The sequence below is a fragment of the Dreissena polymorpha genome, chromosome 2 (genome assembly GCF_020536995.1).
Source record: "Dreissena polymorpha isolate Duluth1 chromosome 2, UMN_Dpol_1.0, whole genome shotgun sequence".
Classification (NCBI taxonomy): Eukaryota; Metazoa; Mollusca; class Bivalvia; order Myida; family Dreissenidae; genus Dreissena; species Dreissena polymorpha.
In genome coordinates, this window is record NC_068356.1 from 144,913,974 (window position 1) to 144,938,123 (window position 24,150).

The following is a 24,150-nucleotide window of genomic DNA, read 5'->3' on the forward strand; positions in this document are numbered from 1 at the left end:
TTGTAAAACATGATCTAAGTGTCATAAGATATCGAAAACACGACCGAAATTTTGTAAAATACACTGTAACTCCAATATAGTGCGGTCCGTTATAACGCTGTGTCCAATATAACGCGGGGGGGGTCCTTGGATCCCGTTTTTTCTCCAACCTTCCATTTCTGATTCAAACCAATGTTATGCATCTTCATGTATTTTCAGAAAATTCAAAGATGGCGGCGATCACAGCCTGCTTGCTTTATCCGTCCGTTTAACCGATTTTAATCGATTTGAATCGATTAGAAGTTAAACGACACGAGAAAGCTAACTGGTGTTAATCTCTTGTGTAATGTCAATAAAGGTCAATAAAGGTGTGAAAACTTGCGAGTCAGTGTTTATTACATGTATTCTCTATCAGAGCGGCTCAGTGCGCTATTTTCAATAAGGTAAGTGCAAGTGGAATAATTATCAAATTAAAGTTATTCAAAACGATTAAAACATTTTTACTTTGATTTGATTGCAGTTTGTCCATATGAAAGGAGCGGCTGTGAAATATGCTGCGCACAACTAGTATACTGCGCAGCCAGAGACTCGTGCAAGCAGAGAAAGATGACGGAATATTTCACATTTCATAGCGAATAGATGAATTACCTGTTAATGTTTTGTATGTATCGTGTATTGTATAAACATTGACAGTGTTATCGTTTAGCATATGCTATACATGCTTGATAAATAAAAAGATCTTTGTTTATGTTTAATGTTTCTGTACGTGTACGAATAATAAATTAAATAATCCTAACGATTTATTTACGTGCTAACGCAGTATACCTAACAGAGATTCACTTTAATTTTTGCCATTTATCAGAAAGTCCACGGAAAGCACGATTTTTACATGACGCGTATGACGCAATAAAACATTTCTTTGTACATGTGTCGTATTGCATTCAATCTAAATTTAAAGTCGCTCGCCCAATTAAAGCTCTGTCCCATAATGCACTGTACTCTTTTTCTGAAAATTGGCGTCGGCATATGGATGTGCTTATGAATCTCATATTTCTCGTCATAAATGTTAAAGATTTTTTTTTTCGTAATTGATGTTGTAATTATATTGGATTATCGGATGCATGTGCACATTAGAAAAGCGGTATGTATTACGTTATCGTTCGATTCGGTTTATATGCAAGTATTTTCGGATGACAACAGAGCATAGCAATACACAGGACCTATATTATAGGCTATACTTTACATGTTTTTATATCCCCCTGCAATAAATTAGCTCAAAACTTATAACGCTGTCCGTTTATAACGCGGTTGCGTGGCTTGGACCCCGTCATCCGCGTTATATTGGAGTTACAGTGTAGCGATGTTAAATTTACTGTCCAAAAACTAAGAGACATTAATTATGGACAAAAACTCGTGTGTCCGAAAAATTAAGAGTCATGAAAAATAATTATTTTTGCTAAAAAAAGGGGTGTCCAAAAACATAGAGTAATTATGGTATGTTTGACGTATGCGGATAAATGGAATATAGCGTCCGTATTATGATTATGATTTTACGGATGCAGATACGGATGCGAATACGGATGCGGATAGATGGAATACTAGCCTTAAGAGCCACTCTGCCTTTATAGATACGCTAATATAACAATAGACTTACCTGTTGAACATATAAATAATATGGTGTCTGGGTTCAAAGTGTATTGTCAGTGTAGAAAAACAACTAAACAGTTTGTATTGCTTTGTTGTGTTTTATGCCTTCATGTTCTTATGAAAAGTTCATATTTGAAACAAACTCATCTGCAATTACTTCTTTTTTTCTGTCTTTTTGATTACTTGGTATGTTCTTGTAACATTATTTCTGCCTTTTCTGTCATTTTACAACTGACAATGTGTTTTCAATTAGAGATTATTATAAGAAGGTCTGTTAACTCCCTCTGGTATATAATTAAATAAATTTGATTCCATTTTTGAAATCTTTAGTTATCTGCATGTCCTACAGGACTCTTTATAATAAACATTATTTACAGGAAATGTACCACTATATATATATATATATATATATATATATATATATATATATATATTATACCTCACATAAATTTGTTTCTTCTTTGCGTATATAAACTACACAGGTCCGTTATTTTGAATAGCGCCCTGTAAAGATGCGCTCGCATCTAGTCAGCAGGCGCTATACAGTATAGCACCCGCTGACTAGATGCATGCGCATCTAATAGTTCCCGCTAAAATGTTGGTTATTTGTAACATTTGTGCAAGTTTTACAAAGCAAAGATTTTTCGAGTACTGTCTCCTTTGTTTACAAAAATGTTGTATTATTGTATACATATTATGAATAGTAACTGATAAATATTGATGGAATTTATATAATGTTATTTTTTTATTTCTATTGACATTTATCTGCACAAAAAAGTTAAGTATAACATAAGAAATAGAAAACCTCACTTCAGGCCCAATGGCGGAATAGTGACCAGCCTTCGGCTTCGGTCCATATACTATTTTGGGCTGCCTGGCTGGTCACTATTCTGCCATAAGGCCCTCAGTGAGGTTTTCTATTTCTTTAATATGTCATATCTAATTAGATTTGTAAGAATATCTATTCTCCCCCAAACTATAGCCTCAACAATATCAAGAGAAGTGACATCAACTGTTACTGAGTTGTTTGAGTCTGAGCAAGGTAAATGTTGTTAGTTTGCAATTTCAACCATGTTCTTTTACAAACCAGCACCACTAACTGTGGTCTTTCCAAGTATGTTTTATGTTAGATATGTAATATATAATTGTTGAAAACTGAAGTCAAATCAGGCATTCCTAAAAGTGTATAAAAAACTTTCAGGACCAGACTGGGATTCATAGGACCAAAACATCATGTCACGGACAAAAAGGGCTTTTTTCCTTCTTTAGCTTTTAAACATAAGCGACGTAATGATACTGTAAACACAAGATGACACTGTCAGAATTAGTAAATACATACTTTTAAGTTTTAATTTTTGCAACCAGCATAAAACTAGAACAGCATGCAAGTAACTTAATTTTTGTCCGGAGCATTACTCTAAATCTACTGAAGGGATTTGCTTGAAAAATGAAATAAAAACAGATGGCAAGTAGGAGAAGTGCAGATCTCCCTTTATTAAATTTCAAAGAAAATGTTTGTCCGGAGCATAACTCTAAATCTTCTGAAGGGATTTACTTGAAACTTGAAATTTTAACAGATGGCAACTAGGAGAAGTGCAGTGAACATGAACCATAACTCTATCGGCTGTAGTTTTTGAATTATCTCCCTTTATTTAATTTCATAGTAAATTTGTATCCGTTTTGTGTGGAGCATAACTCGAAATCTGCTGAGGGGATTTACTCTAAATCTACCAGGGGTGTCAATTTTCCGGATTATTCCGGAAATCCGGATTTGAGCCGTCCAGGGTTGATTTTGAGGTGAATGTAAATCCGATGAGTTTGTTTAAGGCGGGTGAGGGTAGGGACAAAATTCTTTTAGTGCGGCATCATTTCAGAATGAATATTGTTATAGCATCGTCGGCATTCCGGACATTTGCGCTTGGTACCGATTTTATTTATTGATATCTGATTGGTAAGCGGCTGGCACTGACATGAGCAGGCACTGGCAAAGTAAAGCACTGCAATATCATATTTTAAAACAATATGTTAATCAAATTATATATTGACTGCGTATTTGCTAGGTTACTGGTTACTGGTTTTCATTTTCTGCAGTAAAACGATATGCATATTTTATTTCATTTGCAAATGATGTATCGCGACATGTTTTCGGACAGTCGTTTTCGGATACCCTGGTTTGTTAATTACATTTCGAAGTTCTTAATATCATTTGTTTAGAATGACAAATACACCTGCGGTGTTACGGATGGTTTGGTTAATAATATTTCGCATTGTACTCACCAGAAATTGCACCTAGAAAGACTATAAAAAAAGAACAATAAGCTAGGGCTCGGGGGGTTGGGCCCTCTCTTTCCTTTATCCTACGGCTTAATTTTCCGGATTTCAAATTTGGGCCAATTGACACCCCTGTCTACTAAAGGGATTAACTTTAAACTTCAAATATAAACAGATAACAACTAGGAAGAGTGCAGTGACAAAATACCAATTCTCTATCTACCTTAGTTTTTGAAATATCTCCCTTTATTTAATTTTACAATAATATTTTGATTTGAACACTAAAGTATTCTCTGTAAAATGAATAGATGAGTTCAAGGAAAAATACAGTGATCAAGAACAGTGACTGTTTATAGTCTTCTTTTTTAATTACCTCCCCTCCTTTCATATCCATATCTTTATTCTCTACAGCATAACTCCAACACTAAGTAATTGATCCTTGAAATATAAATAGATGACACAGGTGCCATGTTTTACAAATATTATTCTACTCTCTAAAACAAATGTTCTCATACAAGCAAACACATTTTGGCGGGGATGGCCATGTTAACATGGCTCTTTTTTTATAATTGGTTATAAATTTATTGACTAAACACATACCTGTAAGTGTATGTTTAAAGCGGGTATATACGATCTTGTCAAATATATATTGATTAATATAAAATGTGTAAAAAACTTATTATACATATATTGCAATATAAACTAAAATAAAAGTTAAGAAGAACATGTGTCGAAAAATGCTAAATAAGCCAGATATTTAATTCTGAAATCGAAAAAGGCTGTACAGCCGAATTCACCAGCATGTATATCATGCATGTACGATGTGAATCTAAATTTAGTTTAACGGTTCATTTGAAATTCCTGCAGCGATATCGATTCATACGACACATGAACACTTACTAAAAAGACGAATGCATCGGTTATTGTAGGAAAATAATTACGAATTATCTTCGTCACAATCGGCTCGGGGCGCTAATTTGTATTTGCTGTATTTTATAAAATTCGCCTTAAATGTATCATTTTTCTTGCATATTGTGTGTTATTATAACATATTTGTATCAATATTTTACAATTCAGCACATATAAAAATCGTATATACCCGCTTTAATCTCATTGTGACCAGTGTCAGTGCTCATGGAAATACCAAATGTAAACAATATCAATGAACTGGTATATGATCATCGATCTTCTTGACCAAAGAAAGTTACATGTTAGCCTGGTTCTGAAATTCGATGCATCACATTATATCTAAAAATAGCAACAGTGGTAGTATTGTGAAAATGGTCCATTGTGAACAGCCTTGTTCAATGGTTCATACTAAACAGAGTTTGATTTATTTCTCTTTTACTTATCACATTAACAAAAGTATTTTAAAAACCAGAGAATAAAGTGATATTTTTGTTAACCATTTTTAGACCAGTCTTGCAGCTGCAGATTGTTGTTTTAGCTCAATAAATTGGGATAAAAACTTAAGACTCTTATACATTTTATAATGCGATTGTTGAAGACCTCATTTGTGTTTGTGTATAAGATGTATGGGTAAAAGGTCAAGGTCACTCTTACTAAGTAGAGTAAAAACGTTTATGTTTAATCACTTGAGAACAAATGTTTTAATAAAACATCATAAATAGATACCTTAGGTCAAAATCCCATTTGTGATTGCATATGGGTCGAGGGGTGTAATTGTCTAGGTTGCCAATTATTAATATGTTACAAAATATTATAATGGAACTTCATACTTGAGACTTTAGTTATCATTGCAAGTAGGATAGTGTTGTCATTTTTACCATTACTTAAAAAGTATGATAAAAATTAAATTATGGTTTCTGCTAAGTAACTGAAAAATAAATCAAGCTTTATAAAGAATTTGGTTTTCATATAATTTAATTGTTTCTTAATTGTATATATATATTACAGTATTAATTGCAATGAAAGTATTGTGAACCTCTGTTGTGCAAATTTAAGGTCCTCTTTATAATGCTACTCTTTTTGTAAAACGTTTTCCTGTTTTAGGACTTTTTTGTTAAAATTACATTGGACACACCCACAATGTCATAGTTTATAGGAATCGATTCAAATAAGAGTTTGTATTCTCCCCCAATCTATAGCATCAACAATATCAAGAGAAGTGACATCAACTGTGTTTTTTAAGTCCGAGGAAGGTAAATATTGTTGGGTTGCAATTTCAATCATTTTCTGTTACAAACCAGTATCAGTAATTGTGTTCTTATGGTGTCTGGGCATGTTCTGAAAAGTGGTAAATGAAGAAACATGACCAAACAGTAATTATTGCTTTGTTGTGTTTTATGTTTTTGTCCCCTAGCGGTTTCACCGGAGGGGTCTTATGGGTTTGCGCTCTGTGTGTTAGTCTGTGAGTCTGTCTGTCACACATTTCTGGATCCTGCGATTACTTTAAAAGTTCTTCATATTTTTTCATGAAACTTGAAACATGGATAGATGGCAATATGGACATTATGCACATTATTATGCCCCCCTTCGAAGAAGAGGGGGTATATTGCTTTGCTCATGTCGGTCTGTCGGTCTGTCGGTCGGTCGGTCTGTCTGTCGGTCCGTCCACCAGGTGGTTGTCAGACGATAACTCAAGAACGCTTGGGCCTAGGATCATGAAACTTCATAGGTACATTGATCATGACTCGCAGATGACCCCTATTGATTTTGAGGTCACTAGGTCAAAGGTCAAGGTCATGGTGACCCGAAATAGTTAAATGGTTTTTGAATGATAACTCAAGAACGCATATGCCTAGGATCATGAAACTTCATGGGTAGATTGATCATGACTCGAAGATGACCCCTATTGATTTTGAGGTCACTAGGTCAAAGGTCAAGGTCACGGTGACCCGAAATAGTAAAATGGTTTCCAGATGATAACTCAAGAATGCATACGCCTAGGATCATGAAACTTCATTGGTAGATTGATCATGACTCGCAGATGACCCCTATTGATTTTGAGGTCAAAGGTCAAGGTCACGGTGACCCGAACTAGTAAAATGGTTTTTGGATGATAACTCAAGAACGCATATGCCAAAGATCATGAAACTTAATAGGTCGATTGATCATGACTTGCAGATGACCCCTATTGATTTTGAGGTCACAAGGTCAAAGGTAAAGGTCACGGTGACCCGAAATAGTAAAATGGTGTCCGGATGATAACTCAAGAATGCTTATGGCTAGGATCATGAAACTTCATAGGTACATTGATCATGACTGGCAGATGACCCCTATTTATTTTCAGGTCACTAGGTCAAAGGTCAAGGTCACAGTGACAAAAAACATATTCACACAATGGCTCTCACTTCAACGGAGAGCCCATATGGGGGGCATGCATGTTTTACAAACAGCCCTTGTTTCATTTTGTTCTTACGTCAAAAATCTGGTTTCTTTGGCAACAAATAAAAAAAAAATAAAAAAAATCTGACAATGGTGGAGCCCGTAGGGGACATAATATTGCTTGGCAATAGTCTTGTTGAAAATTGCTTTTTATTTATCTAAACTTAAACTCTAAAATGTGTTCTTTTTTAATGACTTTTCTTATTGAATGCTGCATTCAAAACACCCATAATGTCGTTGTTTATAGGAATCAAATTCAAATAAGAGTTTTTATTCTTCTCCAATCTATAGCATCATCAATATCAAGATTTTGATACATTTCATAATGTGATATACATATATAGTTGAAGACCTCATTTGTGTTTGTGTATAAGATGTATGGGTAAAAGGTCAAGGTCACTCTTACTTGGTAGAGTAAAAACGTTTATGTTCAATCTCTTCAGAACAAGTGTTTTAATAAAACATCATAAATAGATACCTTAGGTCAAAATCCCATTTGTGATTGCATATGGGTCGAGGAGTATAATTGTCTAGGTCGCAATTTATTAATATGTTACAAAATATTGTAATGGAACTTCATACTTGAGACTTTGGTTATCATTGCGAGTAGGATAGTGTTGTCATTTTTACCATTACTTAAAAAAGTAAGATAAAAATTAAATTATGGTTTCTGCTAAGTAACTGAAAAATAAATCAAGCTTTATAAAGAATTTGGTTTTCATATAATTTAATTGTTTCTTAATTGTATATATATATTACAGTATTAATTGCAATGAAAGTATTGTGAACCTCTGTTGTGCAAATTTAAGGTCCTCTTTATAATGCTACTCTTTTGTAAAAAGTTTTCCCGTTTTAGGACTTTTTTGTTAAAATTACATTGGACACACCCACAATGACATAGTTTATAGGAATCGATTCAAATAAGAGTTTGTATTCTCCCCCAATCTATAGCATCAACAATATCAAGAGAAGTGACATCAACTGTGTTTTTTAAGTCCGAGGAAGGTAAATATTGTTGGGTTGCAATTGCAATCATGTTCTGTTACAAACCAGTACCAGTAAATGTGTTCTTATGGTGTCTGGGCATGTTCTGAAAAGTGGTAAATGAAGAAACATGACAAAACAGTAATTATTGCTTTGTTGTGTTTTATGTTTTTGTCCCCTAGTGGTTTCACCGGAGGGGTCTTATGGGTTTGCGCTCTGTGTGTTTGTCTGTGAGTCTGTCTGTCACACATTTCTGGATCCTGCGATTACTTTACATTAGGTTCTTCATATTTTTTCATGAAACTTGAAACATGGATAGATGGCAATATGGACATTATGCACATTATTTCATTTTGTTCTTACGTCAAAAATCTGGTTTCTTTGGCAACAAATAAAAAAAAAATTAAAAAAATCTTACAATGGTGGAGCCCGTAGGGGACATAATATTGCTTGGCAATAGTCTTGTTGAAAATTGCTTTTTATTTATCTAAACTTAAACTGTTAAATGTGTTCTTTTTTAATGACTTCTTATTGAATGCTGCATTCAAAACACCCATAATGTCGTTGTTTATAGGAATCAAATTCAAATAAGAGTTTTTATTCTTCTCTAATCTATAGCATCATCAATATCAAGATTTTGATACATTTCATAATGCGATATACATATAGTTGAAGACCTCATTTGTGTTTGTGTATAAGATGTATGGGTAAAAGGTCAAGGTCACTCTTACTTGGTAGAGTAAAAATGTTTATGTTCAATCTCTTTAGAACAAGTCTTTTAATAAAACATCATAAATAGATACCTTAGGTCAAAATTCCATTTATGATTGCATATGGGTCGAGCAGTATAATTGTCTAGGTCGCAATTTATTAATATGTTACAAAATATTGTAATGGAACTTCATACTTAAGACGTTGGTTATCATTGCGAGTAGGATAGTGTTGTCATTTTTACCATTACTTAAAAAAGTAAGATAAAAATTAAATTATGGTTTCTGCTAAGTAACTGAAAAATAAATCAAGCTTTATAAAGAATTTGGTTTTCATATAATTTAATTGTTTCTTAATTGTATATATATATTACAGTATAAATTGCAATGAAAGTATTGTGAACCTCTGTTGTGCAAATTTAAGGTCCTCTTTATAATGCTACTCTTTTTGTAAAAAGTTTTCCTGTTTTAGGACCTTTTTGTTATGCCCTCCTTCGAAGAAGAGGGGGTATATTGCTTTGCTCATGTTGGTCGGTCTGTCGGTCGGTCGGTCTGTCGGTCTGTCCGTCCACCAGATGGTTGTCAGACGATAACTCAAAAACGCTTGGGCCTAGGATCATGAAACTTCATAGGTACATTGATCATGACTCGCAGATGACCCCTATTGATTTTGAGGTCACTAGGTCAAAGGTCAAGGTCACGGTGACCAGAAATAGTAAAATGGTTTTTGAATGATAACTCAAGAACGCATACGCCTAGGATCATGAAACTTCATGGGTAGATTGATCATGACTTGCAAATGACCCCTATTGATTTTGAGGTCACTAGGTCAAAGGTCAAGTTCACGGTGACCCAAAATAGTAAAATGGTTTCCAGATGATAACTCAAGAACGCATACGCCTAGGATCATGAAACTTCATGGGTAGATTGATCATGACTCGCAGATGACCCCTATTGATTTTTGAGGTCACTAGGTCAAAGGTCAAGGTCACGGTGACCCGAAATAGTAAAATGGTTTTCGGATGATAACTCAAGAACACATACGCCTAGGATCATGAAACTTCATAGGTAGATTGATCATGACTTGCAGATTACCCCTATTGATTTTGAGGTCACAAGGTCAAAGGTCAAGGTCACGGTGACCCAAATAGTAAAATGATTTTCGGATGATAACTCAAGAACGCTTTTGCCTAGGATCATGACACTTCATAGGTACATTGATCGTGACCCGCAGATGACCCCTATTGATTTTCAGGTCACTAGGTCAAAGGTCAAGGTCGCAGTGACAAAAATCGTATTCACACAATGGCTGCCACTACAACGGACAGCCCATATGGGGGGCATGCATGTTTTACAGACAGCCCTTGTTAAAATTACATTGGACACACCCACAATGTCATAGTTTATAGGAATCAATTCAAATAAGGGTTTATATTCTCCCCCAATCTATAGCATCAACAATATCAAGAGAAGTGACATCAACTGTGTTTTTTAAGTCCGAGGAAGGTAAATATTGTTGGGTTGCAATTTCAACCATGTTCTGTTACAAACCAGTACCAGTAATTGTGTTCTTATGGTGTCTGGGCATGTTCTGAAAAGTGGTAAATGAAGAAACATAACCAAACAGTAATTATTGCTTTGTTGTGTTTTATGTTTTTTTCACTTACCTGTTTCACCGGAGGGGACTTATGGGTTTGCACTCTGTGCGTTTGTCTGTGAGTCTGTCTGACACACATTTCTGGATCCTGCGATTACTTTAAAAGTTCTTCATATTTTTTCATGAAACTTGAAACATGGATAGATGGCAATATGGACATTATGCACGTTATTTCATTTAATGATTTTGATCTTACGTCAAAAATCTGGTTGCTTTGGCAACTAATAAAAAAAAATCAAAAAAATCTGACAATGGTGGAGCCCAAAGGGGACATTATATTGCTTGGCAATAGTCTTGTTGAAAATTGCTTTTTATTTTCTCTAAACTTAAACTCTTAAATGTTTTCCTTTTTAATGACTTTTGTTATTGAATACTGCATTTCGAAACACCCATAATGTCATAGTTTATAGGAATCAAATTCAAATAAGAATCAATATCAAGAGAAGTGACATCACCTGTGTTTTTTAAGTCCGAGGAAGGTAAATATTGTTGAGTTGCTATTGCAACCATGTTCTGTTTCAAGTAAGCAATACTTATTTTGTTCTGCATTAGTATAGTGTCAATCAGCATGCCAAATAAGAGCAAATCGCTTATGAAACATTCTGGCTTGAAGGGACCATAATATTATTGAAGACATACCCATTTAACATATATAAATAATATGGCATGTTGTTCAAATCAGTTTGTTTGTGTAGCAAAATTACCAAACATTATTGCTTTGTTGTGTTTTATACCTTCTGGTTATTTTGAAAAATGCATAATTGAAACCAAACAATCTCTTGAATGTCATCTTTTTTCTGACTTTCCCTCTTAATAACTCAGGATGTAATTGTAACAGTTACTTACTTATCTGTAATTTTACAAATGATGATGGTTTTTTTATGAATCAGTGATTATAACTAGAAGGTCTGTTAACTCCCTCTGAAAATTGTACTTTCATCAATAGTATGCCATCTTTTTAACACTTTGGTTCTCTGAATGTCTTATACTACTTATTAACCTGTCAATTTGTGTACATGTATAGTCCAGGTTCACTGTGTAACATAATGTACATTATTGTACATTGTTATATATAAAGGGACATATAAATGGACATAATAATATATAAATAATAACAGAATTAAGCTCATTGTACATTATTGTGTTGTTGTTGTTGTGTTGTTGTTGTATAAATAAACTACTTTAGGAAATAGAATCTTCGGATAGGATGTAATGAAGTTTGAAAAATTGATTATGGAGGTATGGTTTTATTTCTCCAATGAAGTTCAATTATCAGGAACATCTGTTGATTTGTCTTAGTCCTTGATAAACAATTCATAACAAGTCCCAATTCAGATATGGTATATAATGAAATTTAAATAATTGAATATATAAATGTAATTCCAATTTCCCAACGTACATAACAGATACAAGTTCTGATTGAATGTGTATCTAATGTGTATCATTGATTATAGAAGTGTTAGGTTTCATATTACCAATGTGGTTTGTCCATAAGAGAACACCTGGTTATATGATCAAGTATGCTAATAAAATGAGGTCTCCTATTCACAAAGGTTATTATCTGCACATGTTCATCACGAACATATTGGTCAAACGTGATAACTGTGTATTGCACTTTTCTGCTGTGACATGTGGTACAGGCATGAGCGATCCATCCAATCAACAAGGGTTATTCGAAGGGGTGGGTTTAGAAAATCGGGCGAAGAGAAGAGTCAACCAACCAAGAATGGGATAAGACATATCTAAATTTTATGTTTATTTTCCTGAGAATAAAATGGTGTGTGTTTGTTGTAAGCATTCATTCTGCTCCTCAGATCTAGAGAACACTCTGTTAGTCTGATAGTTATGAATCACTTGGTATTGTACTCTACTTAAGAAAAAGAATAAATAGCACTTAGAAATTATTCAGAGACTTGTCTTCTTTAATAGAATAGTGTTAGAACAGTGACTATGGGACAACTTGATATCTCCATTGTTAGATCTAATTTGTGCAAGAAATCAAGTTATTCTTCAGATTTAGAATTAAATTGCATAGGTTGTTCTTGAAACTGTTGTATTATTAAAATATACACACATGTTTTTGCTGGTACATCTGTTTCATACTTTATTCACAATAGTTATAGTCATTTTACAAATATTTCATCACATATCCCAGAGGATGAATATATTTCATAATATCAATTGTTATTATGTTAGAAAAACAAACAACTCATTTAAACACAAACAGCAAAATAATAAATTTATTTGAGCAAGTTGTTAAGCATTGGAAAGCACATGTTTCAAAGGTGATGGTTGATAATTAAGTGTCCACCTTGCAACTGGAAGGTCTAATGTTTATATGTCCACTATGCCTATGGTGGAGTTCACAGTGACACCAAGCACTGGTTTGATTCTATACTGAAAAAAGAATTAGTTGAATAAATTAAAGGCTGTTGATGGAATTAAGCTTACATAGATAGGTATTTTATTCCAGTAATATAACAATATATGGTATTCAACTTCTGTTACAGTTGCAAATGCCGGCCTAGGAGCAGGAGTTATTATTGCCCTGATCGTTGGTCTACTTATACTGCTGGCGGCAATCATTGCATTTGTTTTGTTTGTGAAAAAGAAATACTACAACAACCGGCAATCCAGGTATTATGTATGTCATCATCCTTGCTTGCTTCAATATCTTAATGTATCCATTTGTAGATCTGAAATCTGAATGCATTTTCATTGACTGGTGTTCCATGTTTTTTATGCCCCCGGATAGAATGATCGGTGGTATATTGTTTTTGGCCTGTCTGTCTGTCTGTCATTCTGTCTGTCATTCCGTCTGTCATTCTGTCCCAAAACTTTAACCTTGGTCCTAACTTTTGAAATATTGAAGATAGCAACTTGATAATTGGCATGCATGTATATCTCATGGAGCTGCACATTTTGAGTGGTGAAAGGTCAAGGTCATCCTTCAAGGTAAAAGGTCAAATATATAGCTTCAAAGCGGCGCAGTAGGGGACATTGTGTTTTACAAACACAGCTCTTGTTTTTTAGCTCACCTGAGCACAATGTGCTCATGGTAACTGAGTTTTTGTGATGTCCTTTTTTCTGTTGTGCGGCGTGAGGCATCAACATTTGCCAACTCTAAAGGCAAAATTTATTGTCCTTATTTCATGAAATAAGGTCAGAAGCTTTGTCTCAATGATATCTTGGATGAGTTTGAAAACGGTTCCGGTTGGTTCAAAAACATGGCTGTCAGGGGGCGGAACAGGCATTTTTGCTTATATGGCTATAGTAAACACTTGTTAACTGTTGACTATTTATCAAGCAAAATAATCCGTGATAAAAGAAGCTGTAGATACTGAACCGAAATAGAAATTCAATAATATACACAGGAATCATTTCAGAATAAAAATATTCATGTAGATTTTTTTGTCGTAGATTACCTGATTGAAGTGATTAAACATGTTGAACAGATTTCTCGATTTGCTAAGCAGATATCTTATAATGTTGCAGAGCAGAAGCAAACTTGTATATTAAAACATGGAACACCAGCTGAGTACTTTCTTTAAAATTCTAATAATACATTTATGGATGAACTTATTTTATTTATACTGTCAATGAACTGTGTAGTAGAATGTTAGTGATTGTGCACCGATAGTGTTTTTGCTAGCAATGAATAATAATTCTGCTTTGGATATTTAACCAGGTTTTCCGAAGGAAAAAACTGGTTATTAGATTGGCGAATGCGGGCGGGCTGGCGGGCTGGCGGAATAAGCTTGTCCGGGCCATAACTATGTCGTTCATTGTCAGATTTTAAAATCATTTGGCACATTTGTTCACCATCATTGGACGGTGTGTCGCGCGAAATAATTTTGTCGATATCTCCAAGGTCAAGGTCACACTTTGAGTTCAAAGGTCAAAAATGGCCATAAATGAGCTTGTCCGAGCCATAACTATGTCGTTCATCGTCAGATTTTAAAATCATTTGGCACATTTGTTCACCATCATTGGACGGTGTGTCGCGCGAAATAATTACGTCGATATCTCCAAGGTCAAGGTCACTCTTTGAGTTCAAAGGTCAAAAATGGCCATAAATGAGCTTGTCCTGGCCATAACTATGTCATTCATTGTGAGATTTTAAAATCATTTGGCACATTTGTTCACCATCATGGGACGGTGTGTCCCACGAAAGAATCACGTCAATATCTCCAATGTCAAGGTCGCCACGACTAAAAATAGATTTTAAAAAAAATAAAAAATTTACAAAGGGGGTTAATTTTTTTTGGTCATTTCAAAAGTTCAGTTTGAGTTTTCTCCCTTTATCAGATTTTTTTTTCACAATGAAAACCTGGTTTTGTGACAATTTTGTCCCTTGTTTACTTTTAATTTGAGGCATACACATCATGAATTGTGATTTTTACTGCCGGAACTGTTAATTATCCCCACGCTTTTTGAAAAGCGTGGGCATTATGTGGTTATCTCGGCCGTCTTTCCGTCCGTCTGTCCGTCTGTCTGTCCTGGCCACTATCTCCTCCTACACTATTAGCACTAGAACCTTCAAACTTACACACATGGAAGCTATGAGCATGTGGGACAGTGCACTATTTATACCCTGCCAGAGGCGGAGGGATATTGTTTTGGCGTTGTCCGTCCGTCCGGCTGTCCGTCCGTCTGTCCGGAGCCATATCTTGGAAGTTCTTTGGTGGATTTCATTTAAACTTGGTATGAGTATATATATGCATAAGAGGATGATGCACGCCAAATGGCATTGTACACCATCTGTTAAAAACAGACTTATGGCCCTTTGTATCTTGAAAAAATGCTTTTTAGTGTCCGGAGCCATATCTTGGAAGTTCTTTGGCGGATTTCATTGAAACTTGGTATGAGTATATATATGCATAAGAGGATGATGCACGCCAAATGGCATTGTACACCATCTGTTAAAAACAGACTTATGGCCCTTTGTATCTTGAAAATATGCTTTTTACTATAGGCACTTTTGTGTCCGGAGATCTTGGAAGTGCTTTTGCGGATTTCATTTAAACTTGGTATGAGTATATATATGCATAAGAGGATGATGCACGCCAAATGGCATTGTACACCATCTGTTAAAAACAGACTTATGGCCCTTTGTATCCTGAAAAAATGCTTTTTACTATAGGCATTTTTGTGTCCGGAGCCATATCTTGGAAGCGCTTTGGCGGATTTCTTTGAAACTTGGTATGAAATAAATTGTGAAGGCTTAAGAACCTTCCTTTGTCTTAGTTTTGTGTTATTGTCCTCCGTCCGTCCATCTATCATTATGTTCATCCGTCCAATTTGCACCCATCCTCAAACAAAGCATATGTTGCGGGGGATACCTTGGGCCTTTCAGGCCCTCTTGTTGGAATTTTGATCTGACCCCTGGGTCAAAAGTTATGTGGGTTGGGGTTGGGCTGGGTCAGAGATTTTCACTCATTTTACTAACAATATGTGGCTTGGGGATATGGGTCGGCCTCTGCCCCGCCATTTCTAGTTTAATTTTATTTTAATATTTATTTGTAATACTATATCATCTCTATATTTACCTGAATGTCTTATGTGCTTGCTATTCAATAAATAATATAACTTGCTAATGGAGAGTGTTTTGACATTTTAATTTCACGATTCATTAATGTAAACATCTGGTACTCTGTCTATGATATCAAGGCATTCAAGCAATACATAGATCAATATAAAAAAAAACTATCACACAAGTACATTAATACAAGTAATTGTACAATAATAAATGTATTTTATATTTTCCAATTTTCTTTGTATGCTCCACTTGAAAATAGTATGGTATCTGCACGAACATAATTGTGTAACCATTTTATCTGTAATACCATCATAAAGGTATGCATGAAGTTCCAGAAATGTTCCTTGTGAAAGTAAATCTCTACTATTGTTCTTACCTTGTATAACCCAACCTTGTCATGTCACACAATCAGTATAAGTTTTAAGTTCCGACATTAAAATTAAGATAAACAAAGCATTTTTCGGTTAAAGAATTGGAATGTAAGTATTGCCTAAACTAAGGCTTGCAAGGCTGTTACAAGTGTCTTTATCTTTTGCAGAGCTTGCTAATCTCAAACTCAAAGTGAAAAGAATAAAAGGCATACAAATAACAGCTGATAAACTCTGCACATGGCTCCACTGCTAATATAAAGATGATATTACATCTTACCAGAAGAGCTGTAAGATCTTAAAATTTGCATTAAAAACCACACAAGTAAATAAAATGTTCAATAGGCAGATCAACTCTGTTTATCAGTATGGCTTCCAAATTTTTTTTTCTATAATTATGTAGAACATAACTTAAAACAAAACCTTGTGCCTTAATATCATCAAATACCCTTTAATTGATTCATGTCTATGTAGGTGGAACTGGTCACACATGACTTAGTGAATCTAATGATTATTGATGATGTATATCCAAATGCAGGCTTTTTTCTAATGACTGCAAGTGTTTTAATAAACTTTGATAAACAATTTTTTTTATGTAAATATGCCATAAACACAAAATTAGTAATCAATTATTCTATACATGTTAAAATATATTCTTGTTATTCCCTGCCATAGGCGGAGGGATATTGTGTTGGCGTTGTCCATCCGTCCGTCTTTCCGTCTGTCCGTCTTTCCGTCAGTCCGGCACTTTTGTGTCCCGAGCCATATCTTGGAAGTGCTTTGGCGGATTTCATTGAAACTTGGTATGAGTATATAATTATATGGATAAGAGGATAATGCATGCCAAATGGCATTGTACACCATCTGTTAATAACGGAGTTATGGCCCTTTGTATCTTAAAAAAAATGCTTTTTTAGTGTCAAATATAAATTCATGAATTTGTCAGAAAATGATGTCAAAATTTCAATGGTGGAAGATCTTTTCCCTAGTGATATTTAACCATGTTTTCCGAAGGAAAAAACTGGTTATTAGATTGGTGAATGTCGGCGGGCGGGCTGGCGGGCAGGCGGAACAAGCTTGTCCGGGCCATAACTTTATCGTTCATTGTGAGATATTAAAATCATTTGGCACATTTGTTCACCATCATAAGACGGTGTGTTGCGCGAAAGAATTACATCGATATCTCCAAGGTCAAGGTCACACTTTGAGTTCAAAGGTCAAAAATTGCCATAATTGATCTTGTCTGGGCCATGACTATGTAATTCATCGTGAGATTTTAAAATCATTTGGCACATTTGTTCACCATCATTGGACGGTGTGTCGCGCAAAAGAGTTACGTCAATATCTCCATGGTCAAGGTCGCCACGACTAAAAATAGATTGATTTTGAAACAAGAGGGGTAACTTTGAACAATCAGTAACAATGCACATTTTGAGTTGGTCTCCCTTTATCAGACTTTTTTTCAAATTGAAATCAAGGTCGCCACGAGTAAAAATAGATTGAATCTTACACAAGGGGGGTAACAATGTACATTTTGAATTGTCTCCCTTTATCAGACTTTTTTTTCAAATTGAAAACCTGGTTTTGTGACAATTTTGTCCCTTGTTTTTGCTTGTGCTCAAGTTTTCTTAAATACTATTTATTCTGACTTTGAGGACACTTGTTATGCAGCATCCTTGGATGTGCAGCATGCACATCCTTGTCATGATGTTCTGGTCCAATGATTTTTCATTGATTATTAATTGTCTTAAATTTTATTTGATTTGAATTATATGGCATTTTGTTATAGATTTTTTCTGTTTCCGTGCAAGATCTCAGGAAGTAATGATGCTATTTTCAAGAAGCTTTATTTACTCTTTCCTTTAAAAGAAGACATTGGTGCACATTTTCAGGTTGTTCAGCTGCGTTTTGTTTTAAGGGACTGTCAACCACAAACGACGAAAAAAGAAAAGTTCTAAAATACTGTATTTTTTTACAATTGTTAGTTTATATTGATTAAAATATCACGATTGATATATTACATTACTTGAAAAACTTGTTAAGTTTTCATATTTTCAGTATATTCGGTAATAAAATTTTACTGGGTACAGGTACCAGTTAACTACCAGTTAACTATAAATAACGCAAGTATATTGATCATCATCGTCACGTGGTAAACCCAGGAATGCATATTGTGCATGCGTACTGATTTAATTGTACATATGTTATACATAAAATGATCAATTTACTTGCGTTATTAATTGTGTGTATATTGTTATGTCACCTATTTTTGCGATGTACTACTTTCAATTTCACATCGCGAAATTTTATTACTGAATATACTGAAAATATGAACTTTTTTCAAGTAATGTAATATACCAGTGGTGATATTTTAATCAATATTAACCAATAATTGCAAAAAAATACGGTATTTTAGAACTTCTTTTTTCGTCGTTTGAGGGTGACGGTCCCTTTTAGGTACGGTAGTTGCACTTTAATAACAATTCTTACCACATCTGATCTTGAAACTCTAATGATTTGAATTTAATAGCATGTCATTTGCAACATTTCTATTAAGTTTGCTGGACTTAGTATATTTTCAAGGTTTTTTTTTAGCTTGGGCTGCTATGCTCTTTGATAAATAATATGAGATTTTCTATTGAATTTTACATTTCTTAGTGTTTTTCCCAGGAGGGCAAAGGGGCATGGCGCATTACTTTCAAAAAGGGCATTTTAGCGCGCAGTTTAGGCAAAAAAGGGCAAAAACATTCCCTGAATACCTGAATTACGGGGCAACATGTAATCGCATCTGAAGCAGTTGTGGAAAAAATAACATATAAACAAGCACATTTAATGATAATTGATGTATTTAACATATGATTTATATTAATATATTTACCTTGCAATGTACATTTAAGTTCCATGCTGTTTCAATAAACTGTACAGCACGACAAACATAATAAAGCAATATATGCATATGAGTCTGATTATACACAGATACACTAATATATAAATAAAACCATGTTTGTCTTATCCCATTTTCTAACAATAATCTTGCCAGATGTTTAAAATAACATTGCGAGTAAATTGATCGCTAACAATATGCAAACACTCGTTTCCGTGACATACATCCACCAAGTAGATTACAAATAAATAAATAATGTTGTTGCTATCTAAAACATTTTATGCATCGTTGATTATCACAGACATTTCATTAATTCCTTCTTAATGTATAATCTCCATCGTTAATTCGATCGTTTACGACGTTATTTGCCATTTTTGCAGAGTCACAATTTATTTCTGTATAGTCCACCATGTGGTTCAAATGTCAAATGATGTAAGCGACAGGTACGCATAGCAACGTTAAATCGTATACGCGATTCGCATTTTGTTAAATAAGTATACGTCTCAGTAATTATTTCAATAATTAGATCTAATTATCTTAAAGACGAAAGCGATAAAGAATAAATTTGTTTGTGTTTTTAAATGTAATTATGCGTAAAATATATGTTTTGATATAACTGAATAATGCATGCAATGCACAATTGCCACGAGAATAACATCGAGTTTTTCATCAAAAGTCTCCGAAGTAACGATTTTATCGTGGAGGAGAACACATTGCCGACCGAAAAGTGCGCTTGGTATAACATAGCCTCTGGCATTATCGATTGATACTGACACGGGGTTATTCACGCATGACTAATTCACAGCTTTGGAGCAGTCTACCTATAAATCGAGCACTGTAATAGATTAAATCTGCTCAAATAATATAGTCGATTAGACGTTGACGTCTCTTGAGTAAATCAAACACAGTCGGAGCGTCACAGACAATCAAGAACGCTGATTTTACGGATCAAGTTAGATCGTAAGGCAATAAAGATGTTATCGATAAGGGCGCGTGACGAAATTTGCCTTTGAAAAGAAGGGCGCGTGGCGAAATTTGCCTTTGAAAAGGGCAGCGTGGCGATCCGGGAGGGCGGCGTGGCTTTTCGCCACGCTAAAATGGCCTGGGAAAAACACTAATTTTCTGTGTCAGAGCACAGAACTTATAATTTTAATTGAATGAAATTTTATATGCAGTATTCCTACCTGTTGGAGATGTGCATATTGTCATGTTAGTTTTCAGAGAGCTATTGACACTTAAACAATACATTCTTTCCTCACAATTGAACCATTATATATTATATAGACACAGCTTATGCTTGGGGAGGATCCATCAGTTGCATTGATATTCTTGTTTTTTAGGATCTGCCAGTCAGGTGATAATTAAAACCTATTTTATTTTCAATGTGGCTTCATATCTCTCATTTTGTAAAATTTATAATTTTGCTGGATAATATAAAACAATTTTTGGAGACTGGGAATGTGGGATTTAGCTTGTTGGTATTTTGGTTTTCATTACAGTATGACTCTTGTTACAAACCCCTTAATTTCGACAGAATTATGGCTCATTTTCAACGAACCATTCATTTTCACATATTATCATGAAATGAAATATTTCAATTATAACCATATCTTTCAAATGGATGCAAATTTGGTTCAATGAAATGACCATATTGTTGGGTTATTTTGTCATGATTATGACATTGGATCTTCTACTTGCATCATTCTGGTCATTCTAAGATTCATGGTATCTGGTACTTTTTTGTGCAGCTAGGCTGCTAATGAATTTTTATTTCTCTTTTAAATTTATTTTATATTTGTAAAGCTTTTAGCAAATTAATATGATTAAGATTCAATGTTAGTCCTACATTCATTAAAGCCCAAGTCTCACTTTTGCTAGTAGAGTCCCGGTCCATCCCGGTTGGGATGATTCGTTGAAAATTTTTAATGCGTTAACACTATTTCCCGGTGCTGCCCCGGTTGAAGCCGGTCAACAACCCGGCAGAGTCCCAGTCAACCCCGGCCTAGCTACGGTTTATCCCGATGAAGCCCTGTTAGAGCCCCGGTTGTTGCCAGTAATGCCCAGATGGAGCCACGGTGAAAGCCGGCAGAGCCACGGTCTACCGTAACTCCGCCAGCACTCACCGGGGCTACCTTGGCATCACACCCTGGCAGAGCTACGGCAACGCCCCGGTTTTATTGCGGTCGTTGCCGATAAAGCCCAGGCGGAGCCCCAGTGAATGCCGGTTGCGTCCCGGCAGAGCGCCGGTTTACCGATGTACCCTAGCTATATCGGGACTCTGCCGGCATTCACCGGAGCTCCACCTGGGCACCACTGGCAACAACCGGGGCTCTACCAGGGCTTCATTGGGATAAACCGTTTCCGGTGCGGCGCCTGTCCTTCCTGGTGACTCCCAGAGGTATTTAACATTTCAATACTTACCCGGTGGAGCCCCAGATGTCCCTGGTTGTCCCCGGTTCATCTCGGTCGTCCCCGGTTGATCCCGGGTTGATCCCGGCTCCCGCACCAGCATCATAGTGAGACTGGGCCTTAAGATTTTCAACTACCCGGTACATCATAAGAACCAATATTTATTTGCTACTGCCAGTTGTTGCTTTGACTGCTGTTGTGAACTTATGTGCATGCTTATACATGGTTTGTACGGATCTAAAAAAAAGTCATGGATATGTGATAATTTGTTTTGCCATGGAAAAAATCGGAGTATTGTAAAAAACGTATTCACAAAAAGTAAGGAGGAATTTAGTATTCAATATAACATGCTCATTCATAAACAATCATCAAAATCCACTATAAAGGTATCAAAGAAAAAATCTTCATAAACGCTGTAATCTACTAGTATGAGGCCACTCTTGTCAAGGTCTTTGTTCTATGTAGGCTTAAGTCCTTCTTTATGTTTCCTTCCTGCATGAAGTTCTTCAATTCCTGTGTTAAATCAGACATCTAATGGAAGGTCCTAATGAATTTGGCTGTATGTCAAGCAAATACTTTTATATTACTGTCAAGTTAAACTATTGTATGCAACACAAAATTTGGTTTTGTGTTGGAGATTTTCAATCTTGTCATTTATTCACCAAATAAACAAACCAATCTTTAAAATACTACCATGTACTTTGTTAACAATACTAATACCTTGTTAACAACACACTAATGGGATCATGATTTTCATATGTTAGGCCATATCCTTGGTTTTTTAGAAATACAGAATTTAATTTACCGGATTCAGGTATAAATCTTGGTTGAGTTACTGTTAAAAACTTGCATTCTTTACAGTTTATATGTTGTTATTGTCAGGATGTGTATCCTTTCCTTGTAGCTATGAAAGTAAGGGAATTTAAGCGCATGGTATGTTGTTATTTGTCAAGGATTGTTAAAAAAATTGTTTGCCTGATGTATCCACCCAGTAAAACTGTTGCATTCATTATTGTTATGTGAAATGTATTATTTTCTTTTAGTACAGTATTGTAGCACATTTGCTGTTATTATGCAAGAGAAACACTTACCAATTAAATCAGCAGTAGTAATTACTTCATGTCCAATGTCCACTGAACACTTTACCACTTAGATACGTATTTTGACACATTTATAGTCCCTTAGTTAAATTTAATTATATAAAAGGCTTTTCGAACTAGAGTTGCTAGACCCAAGTTTTAAAGGTTTCAGTTCCAACCCTTAGATACTGATGAGCAGCAAACAGCATAAGACCTGAACAGACTGATAGTCACTTGCAGCCTGTTCTGGTTTTATGCTGTTTGTACATAGCCATTTTCACTTTGCTTCTGTCAGTGGGAAAGGGTTAAGCTGTGTTGCCAGACTGGTATTTAAACTCCCAATCTTTGTACTGTTATTTCAGTACTGTACCTACTGAGCTATCTGGAATGGGGTGGTTAGTTGAGGTGTAAGATTATGTTCAAACATAAGTAGATCGTTATCTTCCTGGATGGCTAAACTTTCTGGCAATTGTCTTTGTTAAAAACTACATCAACATTTGAAAAAGTATAACCAGTGTTTTTTAATTTAAAGTGGAATTGTCACTCAAGTATTTCCCTAGTCAGGGTTAAGCTTCATTATTTAGATTAAAAATCCCATTCAAATATGAGTATTTTGGGTTGGAAAACCTCTAATAGTGCAAAAATCTGTACTTCTGATCTCGTGAAATAGATTTCCTTTAGATCTGGTTATCAATATAAGTAAGAATGGTTATTACTAACTGTTGTATTGTATGATAAAAAATGTGCCAATCTTATTGTAATTAGATGTAGTTAACCTGAATAAAAAGGGCATACGCTGCAGGAGCTTTTTGGTCAGTTTTTGTTGCTTGGCATATTTGTCAAAGTCAGTGGTTGGTGGTCATATGAGTTTAACAAATATGGGTATGTAAGTAGGATATAAATACCCATGATAGTTTTGCTTTGGCTGTCGCTTTTCTGAAGCATTGTTTGACTTGACTCTTAGGTCATTACAGTGGATTAGATTATTAAAATACCTGGTAATTTGTTAAGGTGATCGCTTTTCTCCCGATTGAGTGCTTTACCATGGTGCTGAATTTTCTGTCAAAATCTGACATTTGAATTATTATATTGTATATAATATGTTGTTATTTTGTTGTGACTTTGTGCTCTTTTCATTAGTTACAAACTTTCTTTGAAATTTATTTAATGTCGTTCAAACAAAATAAAGCAGATTACTGTTAAAAAAACAAAACAAACACGCAAGTCCTCTTTGCCCAACTACTTTGCTACAACATATTGATTAGTTGTTTAACT

The 24,150-nt window shown here is 34.9% G+C and overlaps 1 protein-coding gene across 32 annotated transcripts in view; it reads left to right on the plus strand.

Moving 5' to 3' along the window:
- The window catches only part of LOC127869326 (uncharacterized), an 81,962-nt gene that overhangs the window by 48,310 nt on the left and 9,502 nt on the right, over positions 1-24,150 (plus strand). For 8 of the 32 annotated variants that reach the window (XR_008044514.1, XR_008044513.1, XM_052411793.1 and 5 more), the window contains 5 exons: positions 2,609-2,668; positions 6,006-6,059; positions 8,197-8,250; positions 10,392-10,445; positions 13,107-13,233. Coding sequence is in view for 30 of the 32 variants with exons in the window: in XM_052411793.1 (XP_052267753.1) it covers positions 2,609-2,668; positions 6,006-6,059; positions 8,197-8,250; positions 10,392-10,445; positions 13,107-13,233 (349 nt within the window). In the remaining 2 variants the exon portion in view is untranslated. Of the gene's footprint in view, positions 1-2,608; positions 2,669-6,005; positions 6,060-8,196; positions 8,251-10,391; positions 10,446-13,106; positions 13,241-22,581; positions 22,611-24,150 lie in introns of all 32 variants that reach the window. The other 24 variants (XM_052411798.1, XM_052411806.1, XM_052411799.1 and 21 more) reach the window with 16 other exon arrangements.